Source organism: Nerophis ophidion, linkage group LG01 (assembly GCF_033978795.1).
Source record: "Nerophis ophidion isolate RoL-2023_Sa linkage group LG01, RoL_Noph_v1.0, whole genome shotgun sequence".
Lineage (NCBI taxonomy): Eukaryota > Metazoa > Chordata > Actinopteri > Syngnathiformes > Syngnathidae > Nerophis > Nerophis ophidion.
In genome coordinates this window covers 31,061,434-31,082,610 of record NC_084611.1, presented here as the reverse complement: position 1 = coordinate 31,082,610, position 21,177 = coordinate 31,061,434, and the positions used below count along the sequence as shown (strand labels likewise).

The window sequence follows — 21,177 nt, the reverse complement described above, 5'->3', positions numbered from 1 at the left end:
TTCTTGAATTAATTGGGAAAAAAGACAAAAATAATTAAAAACAAGTGATTCAATTATAAAGATTTTTACACAGAGGAAGTAATCATCAACTTAGTGTCCTCTTTGGGGATTGGAATAGAGATCCATCTGGATTCATGCACTGAATTCTAAACATTTATTCACAAAAAAAAGAAATTTACGGAACATGTCCACAAAAAAAAATCTAGCTGTCAACACTAAATATTGCATTGTTGCATTTCTTTTCACAATTTATGAACTTATATTTTCTTGAAGTATTATTCAATAAACATACTTCTAAAGGATTTTTGAAATGTTGCTATTTATGGAATATTTTTTTAAAATCTCACATACCCCCTGGGGTATGCGTAACATTTGAGTACCGCTGGTCTAGACAAAGCCGTTTTTTATTTTTTAACTAAAAGATGCAGGGACAACTTTGGTATTCAGGGTGCTAAAAAACAATCCAAAAGATTAGACAAGCCAAGTACATGGACATCATTTATTATAAATACATATAAAATACAATATAAACAAATTTCAACAGCGTTAATTGAGACTGGGAAAAATTAAGGACACTTAACAGGCAACGCATCATTAGAGCAACCACTGAGTTATCTTCCACAATTTCCAAACTTGATCCAGTGTCCTCTAATCAGCGGAAAAAGGAGCTGTATTGCATCACTTTTCAGCTTCATTTTAAGATCAAGACAATGATGAACACCCCAGTCTGTTTAAAAAGACATTGCGGGGGCTTTCAGCACAGTAAGCGCAAAAAAAAAGGATGTGTACGTTTGTATAAAGTTTTGGGTTATGGATAATAAAAAAGGGCCACCAGGGTAAAGATAAGCTCGCCCCTGGCTCACCCTGCATAAGCTTCATTGGAACGTTTGACATAAACCTGAACCATCAGCAACTGTGAATCCAGCCATAGTGGTGTGAAACTACGTTAAAATCACACAAAAAAGCACCCAATTATGCATACATGTGACCATTTAACAGCCTGAACAGGATCTGGAATCATTCAAATAAAGGAAAGAGATTCCAAGCAGCTGATACTCGGCATTGTGTTTTTGTGCACCACAACAATCAATTTGGAAAAAAAAACAAAAAAAAACATCCCAGTAATTGTTAAAATTGTGAGTTTGAAGGCTGCACAGTTTGGGGTCATGAAGTGAGTCATGCCATACAGGGATTAAGAATTAACTTTTTTGGACATTTTCAGGAAGAATTTTCTTTAGCACCGACAGTTGTAAATAAAATATACCCAAAAGAGACCTCTGGTTATAATTTAAAGATTGTCTTTTTTTTTTTTGTAATTGGCAAACTAGCATAGATCTAAGGCTCTCATAATCACTCATCTTTCTCGTGGTTAGCGTTCCCGTTCATGACACCATTGGTGTGATGTGCCCAGGTCTGAGCCTGCAGGACCTTGGGCAGCCTTTTGCCTTTGGTGTAGGCGTGGTACCAGAAGTTGAGGAAGAGGAATAGGAAGATGAGGCCGTACACGCCGATGATGTAAACAAAAATGGGGAACTGGTAAGGGCAGTCTCGCATGAAGAAATACTGGGAGATGTGGCTGGTCACCATCACAAACTGGATCTTGAAGGGCACAGAAATAAAGTTAGGGTTGCTTCATATTCATCCACACTGACCACATTTCATTGTCCTTAATATGCAATGAAAAATTAAAGCCTCTTCTATATCTTCACTGATTAGGACTTTAAAAAGGGGGGTCAGTACGCAAAACCAATTTTTACAGGTGGGCATCCATTTGTGTATTTTATCAGTTTACAGTAGCACTATACATAATCATAATACCAGGGCGTCGAGTGAGGGGCATTTTGTACTCCCTTGTCCCAGGAAGAATGTTTTGCGGAAATAATTTAGAGATCTGTATTGCTCTGGAATAACCTGCCTCAAATTTTCACCGTGATTGAAAGTAAATAGTTTAAAAAGGAAAGTAACATTTTATCTGAGTCTGTAAATTAGTTTGCTTGATTTGTATTGTGTAGTTATACGGTATATTTATATGGTAATTATTCTGTGACTGTTTGCGTGTTTTCTTATTGCTTTTATTTATTTATTTTTTATATTGTGTAGTAATAATTATATGCTTTTATAGAGTTTGTGGACCCCAGGAAGACTAGTGAGTTGTTGTGGCAACCAGGTAATGGGGCTCCTTGATAAAAATCAAATAATCTCTATATAACTCCGAAATTGTAATGCAGACCATGGATGCATGGCAGAGATATTAACACTTATTGCTTTCCAAAAACAAGCAGTTTGAAATTATAAAAACAAATTGAGTATTTTGCTTTAGTTATGTTTACCATTTTATTCCGTTGTAGTCACAAAGTTACTTATTTTCCTCTATCCTACTGTTTAGCGGATTGGCTGGTCATCAGGATGGTGAACTCCTCTGCTGTTGCCATTTCTAATTAAAACTAGTGGATTTTAACTTACGTCAGACTCGTTATGAAAGCGCTAAAATTACAACATGGCTGACAGGGTGGAAAAGCCCACAAGAGGCTTGGCCTGGAGGAGGACTTCAGAACGTAAATAAAAACTGCCCACAACGTGGCGGCCACAAGGTGGTATTTGGAATGTTACAATAAATAAAAATGACCTAGGGTTGTACCGTATACCGGTACTAGTATAGTACCATTATACTAATGAATCATATTCAGTACTATACAGTCTCCAAAAAATGCCCAATCACAGAGTACTTACAAGGGAGAATGGACACATTTTGGCTTCCAAACTACAGATAAATATGAAGTTATAACACTGAAACACCCTCAGACAGGTGCGCTCTAAGACTTGGCTGGGTAGCATCCAACGTCTATCCCCAGGCTGCAGTGTTTTAGCTACTTCTAAATCACTAATCCTCGCCTCCATGGGGACAAATAAAGTAAGTTTCTTACAAGTATCATCCCTGCAGGACAAGGAATAGCTAAACATGCGTCACTACACACCGTAGCTCACCGGCTTCACAATGTAAACAAACGCCATTGGTGGATCTACACCTAACATCCACTGTAATGATACCAAGTACAAGAGCGTATCTAGTTGATACTATGATTACATCGATATATTTTAAAATCACATGTTTCGTTTTTAAAAAATGTATGTTTATAAACTCGAAAATATGTCCCTGGACAGAGGACTTTGAATATGACTTATGTATGATCCTGTAACTACTTGGTATCAAATTGATATTATCCAAATTTGTGGCATCATCCAAACATGAATAAGTGATTACATTTTAACAGAAGTGTAAATAGAACATGTTAAGAGAAAGTAAGCAGTAAATGAACAAGTAGATTAATAATTTGTCACTTTTCCTTAATTTTGACAAAATACAATTGAAAATGACACAATGTTACTGCATATAAGACAAGTTGTCTATGTTAACTATTTTATTTAAGGACAAACTTGCAATAAGAAACATACGTTGAATGTACCCTAAGATTTTGTTCAAAATAGGCAAAAATTAGAATGTTTTGTGGTCACCTTTATATAGAAAAAAAGTATCCAAATACAAATATTTTGGTACCGGTACCAAAATGTATCGGGACAACACTAGACCCTTCTAAAATTACTATTGTGGAGAAAAGCAGATTAGCACAACGACTTAGGCAGAAGGTTGCATAGCTACCTGGAACATCAACAATAAAACAACTTTGTGGGGAAAGCTTGTCAGAATCTACAGTTGTAAAAGAAAGACCATATATTGCGACATTTTTAATAATGTGGAGGAAAGACCTTAAAAATAATCTGAGGACTACCGTATTTTTCGGAATATAAGTCGCACCTGCCAAAAATGCATAATAAAGGAGGAAAAAAAAACTATAAGTCACACTGGAGTATAAGTCGCATTTTTTGGGGAAATTTTATAAAATCCAACACCAAGAATAGACATTTGAAAGGCAATTTAAAATAAAGAATAGTGAACAAAAGGCTGAATAAGTGTACGTTATATGACTCCTAAATAACCAACTGAGAAGGTGCCTGGTATTTTAACGTAACATATAGTAAGAGTCATTCAAACATATAACTTGCTATACGTTTAACAGTCACTCCTAATTGCTAAATCCCATGAAAATCTTATAATTCTAGTGTCTTACTAGAATGAGCTAAACAATATTTCATGGTAATGTGTTAATAATTTCACATAAGTCGCTCCTAAGTATAAGTCGCACCCATGGCCAAACTATGAAAAAAACTGCAACTTATAGTCCGAAAAATACGGTAATTATATTATATAAACAACCATGTTTCATATCCAAAATATAAGTAAATTACTTCAATCTATTATTGATTTAGGTAATGCGCCCCCCCCCCCACATCATGCTGATTTGGTCCATTTCCCATCACAACCATGCTAGAATTCATTGAACACTCTATTGGAGCACATGAGTTAAAGTATTTAAAGCAAACAAACTAACTAAAAAAGTAGATATGACATACCAGCTGAATGGTGGTGAGGTACTTCTTCCACCACAGATACTTCTGGTAGTTGGGGCCCATAGCGGTCAGCCCGTAGTAGGAGTACATGATTACATGGACAACACAGTTGAGAAGAGCGTGGAATGTGCCCATACCACCTGAAAAAAAATAAAAAAAATATGCAGTGGGAATGCCGAAATCTGCTTGAATGCAGAAAAATGTTTTTTTTTTGTTTTTTTTAATTAAAAGCAGGAGTACAAGAGGTAGGTTATTATACCTCCGGCAAAGCGCACCCCAAACCACCAGGTAAAAGGCATGATGGAGTGATGGTACACATGAAGAAAGGTCACCTGGTTGTTTTTCTTTCTTAGCACAAAGAAAATCTAAAACGAAAAAAAAAAAAAATATTGACAATTGTAGATGGAGCTAAGTCAACACCATGACATCACTTACTGTGTCCAACATCTCAATAAACTTTGAGAAATAGTAAAGCCAGCACGTTTCCGCCATCTAGAGGAGACAAAGCGGAATGCATGATTAGAACAAACGACAGCTGGATACAATACACAAACATGATATAGCTAAAAAGTATATTTCGGTGACAGCATGCACAATTATTGACAGTAAAAGACTTATGCTTTAACAGATTTAGAATATAGTTTGACCGTAGGTAGACCTTAACAGTAAGAGGCAATACAAGAGTTATTTCAAAAATTCTGCCCAGAAAAAGACAATGAGTTTAGATTGACACTGTGGCAGCCACAGAACGTAGGTAGGGCCCTGCTTTGCATGAAGAAGCTCATGTACAATGTTAGTAAAATACAGGGCCATTCACATAATATTTTACCACAAAAAGTACTGTATTCCTAGTTCCCTTGACCAGTGGTCCCCAAATGGGGGTACTTGAAGGTATACCAAGGGGTACGTGAGATTTTTTTTTAACTATTCTAAAAATAGCAACACTTTAAAAATCCTTTATAAATATATTTATTGGATAACACTTCAACAAAGTATGAATGTAAGTTCACAAACTGAAAATAAATGCAATATTCAGTGTTGACAGCAAGATTTTGTGGACATATTCCATAAATATTGATGTTAAAGATGTATTTTTTGTGAAGAAATGTTTAGAATTAAGTTCATAAATCCAGATGGATTTCTATTACAATCCCCAAAGAGGGCACTTTTAGTTGATGATTACTTCTATGTGTAGAAAAGTTTATAATTTAATCACTTGTTTTTTTTTCCCCAACAAGAGTTTATTTTTATATCTTTTTTCCAAATTGTTCAAGAAAGACCATCACAAAAGAGCAATATTTTGCACTGTTATACAATTTAATAAATCAGAAACTGATGACAGTTGTGTATTTTACTCCTTTATCTCTTTTTAACAACCAAAAATGCTTTACTCTGATTAGGGGGTACATCACTGAAAAAAGGTTGAGAACCACTGACCTAGACAACAAAAATATAAGGCTTCTGTGGCACATGGCAGTACTGCACTTGTGCAAACATTTACCTTTTAATGTTAATTTCTTTCCCATTAACTCTTAGTATAAAGCATACATCAATTTAATTTTGATAATTAAAATCTAACAAATAAGTGGGAAAAAATAATGGATGGGGGCCTTCAAATAAAATTCTGCTTAGGGCCCCAAATTATCTAGCAGTGGTATAAATTTAACATACACAACTGGTATCTTCCACTTAAAACCTAGCAGTTTATCTTGCATTAAATGTCGAGAAATTAATTTTACGCGTTAACTTCATTTACCCTGAGAGCTTGTGGTGAGTTGGAGTAGTCGACCAGGTCGCAGCGAAAGGAGTATCCTGTTCCCCATCCTGACATAATAAACTACAAACACATTCCAGTTAGTGAAAAAAGCACAAGGTTTAAGGCAAAAATTAAAATAAGCTATCTGGTCAATAATGCAAAACAACCAAATACATCAGTCTTAATAACAGATGAAACATTTGATGAGTTACATATTTAACATGTCATGGAGCAGGAAGGCTGCACATGGCCCTTCGCAGTCACTCAGCACACCCACCTCATAGCACATGTAGAGCGACAGCGCCACCACGCTGAAGTTATAAATCACCAAAACCCCCCTGAGGTCAAAGGCTTTGCGGTTCTCCATGAAGCGAGGCCCCAGTGACCTGACAAAGTAAATGTACGCCATGATGATGACGGTCTGGGGTACAGGAGACGACATGAGCAGCCAGTTTCCAGTCCGAGAGTCTGGAACAAGGGCGAAAAAAAGGTTGTCAGCGCTGATAGATTTAAACTAATGGGAAATTAAAAGAAAAACCAACCTGCATTTTGGATGAAGCTATCATACATGAGTTCAGCTGAAGACTTTATATTATTCAGCTCCATTTCCAGACTATACAGTGACAAGTTTACCTAAAAAGGAGAACATGGAGGAACTTAACTTAGGCGCAACAAACATGTTTTCAATTTGACCTATTAACCTTTGCAAGTGGTACAGCTCAGTACCATTAATGGGCATGGCTCTGTCAAATAAGTTTCAATTTAACTGAAAGTCAAATAAAAAACATTTAAAAAAATGCCTGGAATGAAGGGTTGCAGTCATTCAGTCACACACAAAGCCCAGTGTGTACACGCAGTACAATGAGTGATAGCCTCCTAAGCAACAGTGGGATCATGGTTGTATTAAAATGGCTAAACTATCCATCCATTTTCTACCGCTTATCCCATTCGGAGTCACAAGGGCCTAGCTCAGCTACAATCTATGCTAAAAAAAAAAAAAAAAAAAAAAAAAAAAAAAAAAAAGATTAAAAAAGGCAGACGGACACAATATCACCATAAATTATTCCCGGGCACGACACCGCTGCTACCCACTGCTCCCCTCACTTCCCAGGGGGCGATCAAGGGGATGTGTCAAATGCAGAGGACAAATTTCACGACACCTAGTGTGTGTGTGACAATCATTGGCACTTAAACTTAATTTAATATGAAATACCGTTGCTCTAATGAACCCCAATCCTATAAATTAAATACCAAGTACATGAATATGACCACATGGACAATTCTGTTAACAGATCAATTATAATGCATACATGTAAAGGAAAAAAAAAAATCAGAAAATGGAAGACACTCCAGCCAGAGTCGAAGATGATGCTATCTCAGAATAAAATCTTACTTCAGCAAAAATAAATTGAATAAAAATACCACTTTGACAACAAAAGCCAAAAATTCGGCAATAAACAGCTCTAAAAAATGATCTAACAATTTTTCTAAAAACTCGCAATTGTTAGCATTCAAGAAACATTTTCTTTGATGCGCCTGAAAGCATGGCAGCACATCAAAGTAAGTCCTTTGACTGCCTTCATTTTAGGCATTAATCAACTTTTTTGGGCTTTTTTTATATCACTTGAGAACAATTCTCTTATGGATCAACAAAGTTTGTCGAAGCCTAAACAAGGCAATTGTGCAACACTGAAGGGCTATTTAACTAGCAGCCTTAGGGGCTAAATCCAGCCCAGGAATGACTGTAGACCGACCCACGGGACCAATTTAAAATAAAAGTTAAAAAACACTAACGTGTGCCTGATCTCCATTGACTCTCTCCTTAAAAACACCAGACCTCCTGTTGCACAAAGAGCCATTTTATGTCGTGAATTTAGCAACACTGACTAGATTAGACCAAAATCAAATGTTCACGGCAGATGATTCTTATGAATATACAAAATTAAGAATGCTGGTGAAAGGTCCTTAGCCTTCTGGAGCATGGCCAGCAAAAACAACTTAGATCAGGGGTGTCAAATGTACAGCCCTAGGCCGGATCAGGCCCGAAAAGGTTTTATACGGCCCGCGGGATGAGTTTGCGAAGTATAAAAATTAACCTGAAACGTTTTAATGAGAAACTGTTCTAAATGTGTCCACTGGTAGTCTCAACAATTATTTTGTATCTTTGTAGATGATGCTACATACAGCATGTACAAAATAAGCCACGTTAGTACATCAGTCGAGGAAAATTAACTGCATAAATAACATCCTGTAATTTTTTTTAAATGTAATCTTTATTGAAATTTAACACTGACAATTTATTCAGAAAATATAAAGAAAACTATAAACATGAAAGTGTAAAAAAAAAAAATATATATATATATATATATATATATAAATAAACATGACTTGGACAATTCCATTATGTGCATGTTGTATGAAGTAGTCTTTATTTTTAAGTTATCGTGCCGTGATTTTACCAGTCCGGACCACTTGGGAGTAGATTTTTCTACATGTGGCCCCCGATTCAAAATGAGTTTGACACTCCTGAGATAAATTAACAGCCTTGCAATAGTGTGTGCTACCTCCTGAAATTACATCCATCCATCCATTTTCTACCGCTTATCCCTTTTGGGGTCGCTGGCGCCTATCTTAGCTGCAATTAGGCAGAAGGCGGGGTACAACAGAGAGATTTAATTGCTTAGTAAGCCACAAGGTATCAGTATCTAGTCGAAAAAGTAAACTAGATAGACTGGTTGTATCGAACAGACCAGTTCAAGAACAATGACATGGGAGGAAACCCAAAAGTGAGTGTATCAGAAAAGACACCTTTAAAAAAACACTACTGTGCACTTAATTATCTGGCCGCTTCTATGTTAGCTACCTCTCTTGGTTTATAAGGCAAATTTTCTGTTGGATCTACTCTTCAATTTATACTGCAGTTGTTAGATTTACTGTAATATTGTACATAGTAATTGTTACATATTATAGAAAAGTATAATTTCTCAGAATATATATCATATGTACTTAAAGTACCTCGGAGTCTTGTTCACTACTAAATATTTTTGAGATCCGAAAGGTTCCCCACTCATAAAAATGATAAAATATTTTTTTTTTTTTTTACTTTTAACACTTAAATTTCAAGATCAGCTTCTGATATAGCTGTCGATTTTAAGTTTGAAGTATTATTTGGTTTTATTAACTTTTGTCAAAACTTTGTTTTATATGGCAACCACACAACATATGCAATATTTTTTCCACAAAACATTTTAAAGTGATAATTTTTAAGTAATAATTCATAACAGATTTTTTTGAGCAGTAGAAAAAAGAAAATAAAAGGGAAAAAAACTGCCTGCATGGCAGCTTTGTGTCAACATTGCCACTTTTCCTCATTAGATTTCATCTCATTCCAATTTTTTTAAATATTTTTTGAATTTTTGAAATACTATCAATTTTGCAATTTTTTCAGAATGTGTGGCGGGCCGGTAAACGATTAGCTGCGGGCCGCACTTTGGACACCGTGGTATATATACACAATGTAAATATTACATACATGTTATTTTGCTACTACGGTACATTTCTAGTCTACTTTATACCTGCATTATCCTTTCCATCCTTTTGTAACTCAGCCACTGTGTGGAACAATTTCCCATGTGGATCATTAAAGGCCTACTGAAACCCACTACTACAGACCACGCAGTCTGATAGTTTATATATCAATAATGAAATATTAACATTGCAACACATGCCAATACGGCCTCTTTAGTTTACTAAATTGCAAATTTAAATTTCCAGCAAAGTGTTTTGTTGAAAACGTTGCGGTATGATGACGCGTGCGTTTGATGTCACCATTTGTAGCGGACATTTTTTTCCCAGCCCGATCCAAGCTATAAGTAGTCTGCTTTAAATCGCATAATTAAACAGTATTCTGGACATCTGTGTTGCTGAATCTTTTGCAATTTGTTCAATTAATAATACAGAAGTCAAAGTAGAAAGATGGAGGTGGGAAGCGGTGTATTGCAGCTGCCTTTAACAACACAAACACAGCCGGTGTTTCCTTGTTTGAAATTCCCGAAGGCGAAGCTTTACTATGGAACAGAGCGGTCAAGTGAACATGGTTCCCGACCACATGTCAAACGGCAGTTTTCGGTGAGAAAATTGTGCTAATAAGTCACCACACCCCTCCGACTTTCAGGTACCATATAATCTCACTAAAAACACTGGTAACACAATAAGCAGATAAGGGACTTTCCAGAATTATCCTAGTAAATGTGTCTAACATCTTAATCGCACTCACTGCCCTCGCCTTTTTTTTTTTTTTTCTTCTTTCTAATCCTTCACTCACTATCCTCATCCACAAATCTTTCATCCTCACTCAAATTAAATGGGGAAATTGCAGCTTTCTCGGTCCGAAGCGCTCTAGCTGCTGGTGGCTATGATTGTAAACAATTTGAGGATGTGAGGAGCTCTACAACCAGTGACGTCACGCGCAAATTGTCTGCTACTTCCTGTAAAGGCGAGGCTTTTTTAATAGCGACCAAAAGTTTCAAAGTTTATCGTCGATGTTCTCTACTAAATCCTTTCAGCAAAAATATGGCAATATCGCAAAATGATCAAGTATGACACATAAAATGGACCTGCTATCCCTGTGTAAATAAGAAAATGTCATTTCAGTAGGCCTTAAAAGTCTGTCTAAGTCTAAGAGGATGTACAAGAAAGCAGAAAAATGACTGATGTGTATCTTTAGAAGAGCGTTTAAACCGGAAGGTGGTTTTTTCTGAGAGCATGTAAATTACTACTACAAGATGATGAAAAGCTTCATGCGAACAGACAAGTACATGGTCAAACCTCCAAGTGGAGTGAAACCGGAAATGGGTGTGTTTGAAAAGACAAATAAAAAAAATGACTACTTTGCACCTAAGAGGAAGTACAAGAGCACAAAGCAAAAAAATGACTGATGTATCGTTGGATGAGCGTTTAAACCGGAAGGTGGTTTCTACTGAGAGCATGTAAAATATTACAAGCGGATACAACGCTCCAATTAACATTCTTCGCATTTTCCCAACCCTCCATCGTCAAAATTACCTGGTTAATCAAATGGTCTTTGAGAGCATTTAGTTTCTCACTTAAAAAAAAAAAAACAGACACCGTGAAAATACTATTTGATGGCGAAAAAGAACAAAGCCCTTTGAAGAGCGAAGGTGCTGTGACCGCCGCCTGGCTTCACTCGCAGTTTCAAGCCTAAAAGCGCCCTCGTGAGTTGCAACAATTTCGGACCGGACAAGCACTTTCGCCACAGAGCTCATACGAAACTCCCTTACAAAAAAAATCTACAGTGAGTAAAAACTTTATTAAAATTCCCTTTCAAAGTCATATACATGTACGTAAGTCCGCCAAATATATTTTTAAAGTGATAGACTCGCACACTCATTTTTTTTAGACTTTACCTACAAGTCGAAGCTCCTTTATAATTTAAACACCATCCCTTTTAAGTTTCTAAATAACACTTTCGAGTTAAAAGTGGTCACTTTACCTGTAATTCTTCCGTTTTGACGGTCGAAGGGAATCCTTTTTTTTTTTTTTAATGAAAAGTGGCTTTAAAAAAACAAACAAAAAAATTATACCCTATCCAGGAATCACACAGGTGCGTCTTGAGCTTAGTTCATGCAATGATGGTGCATCCCGCGCTAGTTATAGCATCCGCAAGGGGCGGGCTCTAGGACTCCTCCTCGATCGTGATTGGCCCGTTTGCATACGCTATGATTCCCGACCAATGACTCAAATGAAGACGTCACAAGTTATCATGCAGCCAATCAATGACTTCTACTGGAACTATTCGGCAGTACAATATGTACTAAAAGTACAATATGTACTACAAATGGACTATGACACAAAGATGATTTATGTATTTGATATGTGTATGCTTACTAAGGTATTCTATTTATTTATTCACTTTTCTGTTACAGAGAACAAGAACATTTGATAAAATTGTTATCAATCAATCAATCAATGATTATTTATATAGCCCTAAATCACTAGTGTCTCAAAGGGCTGCACAAACCACAACACAAACCACTACGACATCCTCGGTAGGCCCACATAAGGGCAAGGAAAACTCACACCCAGTGGGACGTTGGTGACAATGACGACTCTGAGAAACCTTGGAGAGGACCGCATATGTGGGCAAACCCCCCATCCCCAGGGTAGGCTTAAATCAGGGGTGTCCAAAGTGCGGCTCCGGGGCCATTTGCGGCCCGCGGCTAAATGTTTAATGGCCCGCCACACATTCTGGAAATGCTATTGCAAAAATAAAAATTAAAAAAACTATAAAAAAGTAGAATGAGGTGATATCTAACAGGGAAAAGTTGCAATGTTGACACAAAGCTGCCATCCAGGCTGTTTGTTTTTCTTTATTTTGCTCTTATTGCCAAGGCTTAAAAAAAAAAAAAAAAAATTTTACCCCAATTTATTACCCCAATTTTCTCACCGAAAACTGCCGGTTGACATGTAGTCGGGATCCATGTTCGCTTGACCGCTCTGATCCATAGTAAAGCTTCACCTCCGGGAATTTTAAACAAGGAAACACCGGCTGTGTTTGTGTGGCTAAAGGCTAAAAGTTTCCCACCTCCATCTTTCTACATTTACTTCTCCATTATTAATTGAACAAATTGCAAAAGATTCAGCAACACAGATGTCCAGAATACTGTTTGATTATGCGATTAAAGCAGACTAATTATAGTTTGGATCGGGCTGCAAAATAATGTCCGCTACAACCCGAGACGTCATCATACGGCGACGTTTTCAACGCGACACTTTGCGGGAAATTTAAAATTGCAATTTAGTAAACTAAAATGGCTGTATTGGCATGTGTTGCCCATCCATCCATCCATTTTCTACCGCTTATTCCCTTTCGGGGTCGCGGGGGGCGCTGGCGCCTATCTCAGCTACAATCGGGCGGAAGGCGGGGTACACCCTGGACAAGTCGCCACCCCATCGCAGGGCATGTGTTGCAATGTTAATATTTCATCATTGATATATAAACTATCAGACTGCGTGGTGGGTAGTAGTGGGTTTCAGTAGGCCTTTAAGGCTCTAATTACTTCAAATATTTCACTTTATAATATTTTATGTTGAAAAGATGTGCATATACCGTGTGGTTGCCATATAAAACAGTGTTTTCTTTGACAAAAGGGCATAAAACCAACAACATAATAGTTCAAACGTAAAATCGACAGATATATCTGAAGTTGAAAGTTAAACAAATAATAATATAAATTTATCACTTTGAGTGTGGGACCTTTTGGATCCCAAAGATATTTAGTGTGATTTTATTTATTTTTTCACTGTGATTACTCAGAAATAATAATACATTTAAATCAATGGTGTCCTGCATTATTAATCTTTTTAGGGCTCCAATTACTTCAGATCAAACATGGCTTTCTGAATGTTTTGGGCAATGGGGGAAATACTGCATACTGGTATTTCAGTTTTACTATAAAAAAACAAAGTTGTCTTTGACTGAAAATGCATAAAACCTTTTAATTATTTTTTTTACTTTATATCAACCTGAAGTTGATATAGAGATTTACTGTAAGCGTTACATAAAAAATGAAATTAATAATTGGACTTATTTTTAACATGTTAATGACGGAGACCCTCAATGGTCCCTGGGAGTCCTAAAGGTAAAAAAAAAAAAAAATAATCCATACATTTTGTTATGGTTTGAAAATAAAAAATATCAAAACGACCCTCGCATGTTTTAATTTTTGTGTGTGGCCCTCAGTGGAAAAAAGTTTGGTCACCCCTGGATTAAATAAACTCTGCTTCTTCCTACTCCTTTTTGGACATGCTGTAATGAAACATTACGTTGTATCGTATGCATGTTCGAAACAAACTGAAACTGTTGGCCCTGCGATGAGGTGGCGACTTGTCCAGGAATTACTCCGCCTTCCGCCCGAATGCAGCTGAGATAAGCTCCAGCACCCCCCGCGACCCCGAAAGGGATAAGCGGTAGAAAATGGATGGATGGGGGATGACGTGAACTGAATGTTTCCGTAACTCCACAAGTATCCATTAAAAAGTAATGAGAATCAGTATACATACATGTGTCTGCTTGAGCTCAACCATTTAATCAAAATGACACACATATTAGAAAAAAAGTACAAAAAGAGGGACTTGTTGGTATTTATAAAACACAAAAATGTGGCATTGTACTGTTTCCACATTTTTCATGCGTTTCCTTGAGTAACAAAAATGTAGTTTCAGTGACACAGGATTTTAAAAGTTCTATTGTAAATTAAGAGTGAATCAGGTTCAAACTTTGTTACAAAAGGCAACATGATAAAATGAAGTAAAGGATGTGCTCCAGTTTCAGCATACTTGACCTGCCGACAAACACACATGCAAATGAGTACTGGTAATGACAATTAGTTTGTCAGCACAATGTCACGCCCTGCTTTTGAGGTACACGAGCAGGTGCACAAGAAAAAAACATGTAATACTAGGAATCACACAGTCACATATGCATACATGACAGCCCCGCTCGCTGTCTAAACAACTATAATGTCACTCTCGTGGAAATATGTCCGTGCCATAATCACCACATCACAACAGTAGTGTGTGTGTGTGTGTGTATAGCTATTACACTTTCTGTGAATCTTGGTGGAAGCGTCCACATAGAGTGATATGCAGGAGTGTCTTCTATCTTAGAGGTGAAACTTGACAAGGCCATCGTTAGTCTTCATCACTCCACGTGTCCTGAAAGGCGGGATTGACCGATGACCGGCCAGGAGCGTGCTGTAAAATAAAACACCACATAGTAAAAAAAGAAAAGGAGGGTTATAATAATAAAAAAAATCCCTTGGAGTCTTTCATAAATGTTCATAATCATTCACTTGGACTTGAGTGACTAATATTCATCGTGATTTATGGTCAAAAGGTAAAAGGGGGGATTTAAAGTCCCAATGATTGTCACACACACTAGGTGTGGTGAAATTATCCTCTGCATTTGACCCATCCCCATGTTCAACCCCTGGGAGGTGAGGGGAGCAGTGAGCAGCAGCGGGAGAAGCGCTCGGGAATCATTTGGTGAATCAATCCCCAATTCCAACCCTTGATGCTGAGGGAGGGAATGGATCACATTTTTTGTAGTCTTCGGCGTGACTCAACCGAACATGGTTGCATATTTCCTTTTCTTCGGCTTATTTTTTTTTTTTTTTTAATGCCAACACAGTGCATGGAAATTAGGAGAGAAGCTTGCTTTGTCTTTGCTTTTATTTCTCTTGTATTTAGTTTTAATTGTTAATTTCTGTTTATATTTCTGGTATTTAGGAAAGTTAAAATATAGTTTGAAACGTCAATTTGACCCTATCCACAAGTTTTGCTTTTCTTTTGCTATAAAAAAAATAGCGTAACAGTGGTGGCAAAACCAAAAGACTGACAAACCTAGAACATTACATGTAATATACAGTGACATAAGAAAGAGAATGGTTGATTAGTACTTTTATGTTTAACACATTAATTTGACTAAGTCTCTCTAGTTATCATTATGTATACGTATTGTTGCATTTGAACAACTGTATTGCTGATAATAGAGCTAAACTTTTGGTATTGTTCATGATCAATAGCGCTTTTTCTTTTATGTTTAACACATTAATTTGAATAAGTCTCTCTAGTTATCATTATGTATACGTATTGTTGCATTTGAACAACTGTATTGTTGATAATAGAGCTAAACTTTTGGTATTGTTCATGATCAATAGCGCTTTTTCTATTGGTATTTGTATTGCTCCAGTTGTAGTGTAAAAATGCTCATTGTCATTTCTATATTATTATTTATTTCGCTAACTGCTTCTTTGCTATCAATTTTACACTCATTTTGTACATATCATATGTGCTGGTGTTGTTCTATTGTTGTTGTTTTTGTTGTTATTGTTGTGTTTGCTGTTGTTGTTTTTGTCTCTGTGTCTAATCCCCCTCTTATCCCCACAATTTCCCCCTCTGTCTTCCTTTTTTTCTCTTTCTATCCCCTCCTGCTCCGGCCCGGCTGCACCAAATGACAATATAAATACATTTAATAAAGTCAAATTCAGATAAGGCAACAAGAGAAGTATCCTACACTTCTCTTTTGTAAAGTAAATCTGAACAGCCGGTATGAACATCTATATCAACTGTATGATTTGCCTGAGAAGCTGGACAGGACAAAAAATAAATAAATACATAAAATAAATAAAAATTTAAAAAATGATTAAGTCAGGGGTTAGCAACCCGCGGCTCTAGAGTCTCATTTGGCTCTTGAGCGGCTACCTGGTGGCTCCATGGAGGTTTTTCAAAAATGTATGGAAATGGAAAAAAACGGGGTGAAAAATATATTTTTTGTTGTAATATGGTTTCTGGAGGAGGACAAACATGACATAAACATTCCTAATTGTTAGAAAGCCCACCGTTTAATAAGTTTGTGTTTATGCTTCACTGATGAGAGTATTTGACGAGCGCCGTTTTGTCCGACTAATTTCAGCGGCCCTTGAACTCACCGTTGTGTGGACTGTGACTCAACAGTTTGTGTACAAGTATAAATTTCTCCGACGCTTCCACAGAAAGATGTGTTTTATGCCACTTGTTCTTTGTCTCATTTTGTCCACCAAACGTTTTATACTGTGTGTGAATGCACAAAGGTGAGCTTTGTTGATATTATTGACTTGTTGGCGTGCTAATCAGGCATATTTGGTCACTGCGTGACAGCAAGGTAATCAATGCTAACATGCTATTTAGGATAACTATATGTACATATTAGATCATTATGCCTCGATTGTAGATATATTTGAGCTCATTTAATTCCTGTACTTATGTTAATGTATATGTGCATGTCTCATAACACATTATCTGTTTGTAATATTGGCTGCATTTCTGATAGTTGTTTGTGTGCCATGTTGTTCCAGACCACAGCAAACATTACCCAACTTGCAAAGATTGTAAGAAATCAATTAGAAGAAGCCTGCCGTTTTCTTTAACTTTGACACACACATCTATAATGTTGGCCATTCTAAGACAGTCATTTCCAAGAGTTATCTCACCCTCTGAGAAGTTGTATTAGTGTTTTCCAATATTGTAAAAATGTGTAGAATAAAAATTACATTTAAACATTTCTGTCAGCAAAGATTTGCGTCAGCCTGCAACACATAGTCATTTTGATAGTAGGCTAATATAACTATTTAAGACACTTACATCATGTGTTGTCATCATTATAACACATATACAATTATTAAAATGTTTTGCAGCTCCAGTAATTTTTGTTCCAATATGGCTCTTTCAACATTTTGGGTTGCCGACCCTTGGACTAAGCTGATGCGAATACTATGACTCATTTTCAAAGGGTGAGTAATTTTACTCTATTTTACTTCGAATTAGTGTCAATATTTCACTTGTTTACACTTGTGACATTTGGGAATGTTAAAGTGTAATTTTAAACATTACCTGTACAATTACAAAGGTTTCATGATTAACTTTTACTCTGGAACAGATGTATTTACTCAATCATATTATTTTCTATGGTGAAAAAAGAATTTCTGCCTCACAAAATGGACACCGTAAATATTCCCTTTCCACGAATTGGACATGACGTCTTACTCTGAAAGTAGTTACTCATCATTTTGTCGGTAATTGATAAAAAATAATGAAATGCAAAGCCAACATTTAAATCCTCCTCCTATTGTTGTTATTTTTTCATCCGAAGCTTCTAGAACTGTAAGTCACACAACAGGCATTTAAAAAGGGAGAAGCATCGTGTGTGTAATCAAGGTACATGAATTGCAGCACACATCTTTGTGCGATGATGTCACTGCGCAAAAGACAAAAAAGGTGTGACTCGTTACAGGTGACATAGCTTTGTAATGTAATGGCACCTCAGATGACGACTCCTCCACATCTTGGGCACCCGGGGCAGGAACCCACGCCAGGATGTTTCCATCTTTACCTGCACTGTACAGCTCCTGCACAACATGAACAGACACATTATTGTGAGACATGCTGTCCCTTTTTACTGCCCTTTTAGTATTTGAATCTTGACCTTGTTTGAGTGAAGAAGCTCTTATAAGCACAACAAATAACAAAGCCATGTGAGGACGTTTGACGAAGTTATAAGAATCTGAACTTCGAAAAGATACATTTAAATTACTGCCAGTGTTTGCGTACAGTGAATACAACTTTGTGTGAAATTGCATCTTCTGCAGACACATAATGTGGACAGTTGACTTTCAATAAATACAAATAAAAAAATTTTTAATTATAAATAAACTAAGCAAGGCAAAAAAAAACTCTGAATAATCTAAATGCTGTTACAAATTGACAGGTCTAATAAATTATTTAAAAAAGAGGTTAAAACAATGTTTATATTGCACAATCCTTCCCTTAACCTTGAAAAATAAAAAAAATATAAAATGAATACAAAGACTCACATAATGTAGAGAATTGACCCTTTCTAACTTGAATATGTGAAAAACAACTACCTGAAAGTCAAATTTAAAAAAATGACTTTGAACTAAACAACTACAAATACATAGTAGTTGACGACTAAAACGTACCCAGCAGGTCATCCTCTAGTTGTTTATGATATAGTGTATAAAATAACCCATAAAAGGTCTATTATAAACAGATACAATAAATATGATGTGCAAGAGGGTTGATGAAGCAAGGAGTTCATGCAATGTTAATTCACCTTATGAACTAATTACATTATATTATTAAGACAAGTTGGCTGGCTTGTTTGTTTGTTTTGATTTCAAAGTCAGTTTCATTATGCAAGCCCAACAGAACTGAAATGGTGCACAAATAAGATAAAAGCAACAATTTAAAAAAAAAAGGTTACAATAATTAAAAAAGAACACATACTGTAGTACAAATATATAATGCAAAAAATACAAAGGTATAAATACAGGAATATGCAAATAATAGTCATATACCAGTAATAGCTCCAATAATATGATTAATATTACTACTACTACTAATAATAATAATAAAACAACGCTTTTATGCATTTATCGTGGTAGCGATTGTCAAGAAAACCTATATTTTGTTTCATTTCAATGTGTTATTTTTTTTCATGTCTTTTTAATGTATTCAATTTGCAAAACATATCATTTTATTTATTTTTGTAACGTATTTACATTTTATGAGGTCACCAAAATGTATTGGGGCTACTTTGACATATACCTAACCACCATTCTTTGCATTTGAACTATGAATGTCAAAAATGACAAGTTAACTCATTATTAATCACACAAAAGGACCACGTTAATCATGTAATTATGCAGATTAATTGCGCAATTTATATTATGCTCCTTTAACTTAACTGAAAGGCGACAAGGGGGTTGTTGCATGGTCAGTGATTAGGTCAATGCACACGCCGGTGCAAAGATGAAGGAGAAGACTCCTACTGCAAATTTTACTTTGAAATACACTCAGATGGGACTTTAGATCAAACTGTTACCAAGTTTTGAGCAAATAAATGTAGTGCACTCAAGTAAAACATTTAAGAACTGCTCCTGTATGACATTCTGACATTAAAATTGCATATGTGTCCAAATATTGGACTTTTTTTTTAAGTTAATTTGAATTATACAAGCTACTAATAAACTGTGATTAATCATGATTAATCCAAATTATGAGGTGTGATTAATGTGATTAAGACAAACAAACATGACAGCACTAATTTGAACCGAATTCACATGTATATCAGGGGTCCCCAAACTACGGCCCACGGGCCAAATCCGGCCCGCTAGCGTCCAAAATCCGGCCAATGGGTAGTCACAAGTAAAAAAAAATAAATAATAATAATAATAATATATATATATATATATATATATATATATATATATATATATATATATATATATATATATATATATATATATATATACATATATATATATATATATTTATTTATTTTTTTATTAGAATTTTTTTTAAATCCGTCCTTTCTAGCCCATCAATCCATTTCCTACCACCTGTCACTCTCGGGGTCTCCTAACCTCTCAGGCAAATCATATTGTCAAAAAAAGCATTTTCCTATCGATAACGTGACGTCATCACGCTCTTTCAGTCAATAAGTACACGAGGGAAAAAAATTGCCAAATGGTTGGGGAAACGTAAAGCAGACTCCGAGTGTCGAGTTTTTAAACATCAGTGGACATATGACTTTTTTTAGCCCCTGGCCGCATTTTTTTAACCCAATGCGGCTCCCGGGTCAAAAAGTTTGGGGACCCCTGCTGTACATAGTAAACCAAAAAATAATACAAATGTAGACAAATTAAAAGATCCATCAGTGTAAGTACAAAGGTGATGTTGTTGCTTCACCAATATGTAAATACATGTACAATGAGGACATAAGCAAAGTGATTAAGGAGCTTAAAAATGGCAATGCAGCAAGGAGGGTAAGCACAGAGCATCACTTCAACCTTCAACTGCGAGTGACAACCTGCTTGACCGCATTCTTTCAGCCTTATTAGTTCAAACAAAACCCATGTATGAAGCGCCGGATGGACATAATTTTGATGTGTAAAATGTGTTAATAATGAGTCATGACAATCAAGTGGTGACAACTTTCTTGCAATCAAGACAAAAATAGCAGCGCTGCGCCCTGCTCGTCTCACCTGGTAGTGTGGGTGGAACTCGCAGCAGTCCACCTGGTTGTAGTGGCCTCTTAACGTGGTCACCAGCTCGCCCGTGTGGAGGGCGTACACTGCGACTGAGGTGCCGCAGGGAACAAACGCAAACTCTGGACTGCAGCCTTGAGATACGGTGAGCTGACGCCTCTTACGGCTCTGGTTGCTGACCTTCCCGTAGTTCACCTGGAAGGTTGAAAGTGCACATGGTTCATCTGTATGATTGCTACCCATGGGGTGTCCTTTTTTTTTAACAAGACTGTAATTGACATTTATGACATTTGTGCGCAGTGGAGGACGTGTTGGCATACATGTAAC

General features: G+C 36.4%; 2 protein-coding genes across 2 annotated transcripts in view; both read right to left on the bottom strand.

The window, feature by feature from the left end:
• Positions 1-485: 485 nt before the first annotated feature.
• Positions 486-11,889, bottom strand: elovl7a (ELOVL fatty acid elongase 7a). The gene is made up of 8 exons (XM_061900762.1): positions 11,736-11,889; positions 6,766-6,856; positions 6,501-6,691; positions 6,224-6,304; positions 4,903-4,959; positions 4,727-4,832; positions 4,471-4,607; positions 486-1,599 (listed from the first exon to the last, which is right to left on the bottom strand). Exons 2-8 carry the CDS (start codon positions 6,827-6,829, stop codon positions 1,351-1,353), a joined length of 885 nt encoding a protein of 294 aa, XP_061756746.1. The 5' UTR covers positions 6,830-6,856; positions 11,736-11,889; the 3' UTR covers positions 486-1,350.
• Positions 11,890-14,315: 2,426 nt separating this feature from the next.
• ercc8 (excision repair cross-complementation group 8) overlaps positions 14,316-21,177 on the bottom strand; it is a 34,076-nt gene continuing 27,214 nt past the window's right edge. Inside the window, exons 10-12 of the mRNA XM_061900701.1 lie at positions 20,848-21,045; positions 18,103-18,189; positions 14,316-14,998 (exon numbers count right to left, since the gene is read on the bottom strand). Of these exons, the coding sequence (XP_061756685.1) occupies positions 14,936-14,998; positions 18,103-18,189; positions 20,848-21,045 (348 nt within the window). The 3' untranslated portion in view covers positions 14,316-14,935. The remainder of the gene's footprint in view (positions 14,999-18,102; positions 18,190-20,847; positions 21,046-21,177) is intronic.

Excerpts from the sequence above, each read along its gene's own strand:
- elovl7a (XM_061900762.1), bottom strand. The coding sequence starts at position 6,829 with ATGGAGCTGAATAATATAAAGTCTTCAGCTGAACTCATGTATGATAGC. Across the intron at positions 4,960-6,223 it reads ACTCACCACAAGCTCTCAGG|ATGGCGGAAACGTGCTGGCT; the intron begins GTAAATGAAGTT and ends TGTCTCCTCTAG. Across the intron at positions 4,833-4,902 it reads TTATTGAGATGTTGGACACA|ATTTTCTTTGTGCTAAGAAA; the intron begins GTAAGTGATGTC and ends TTTTCGTTTTAG.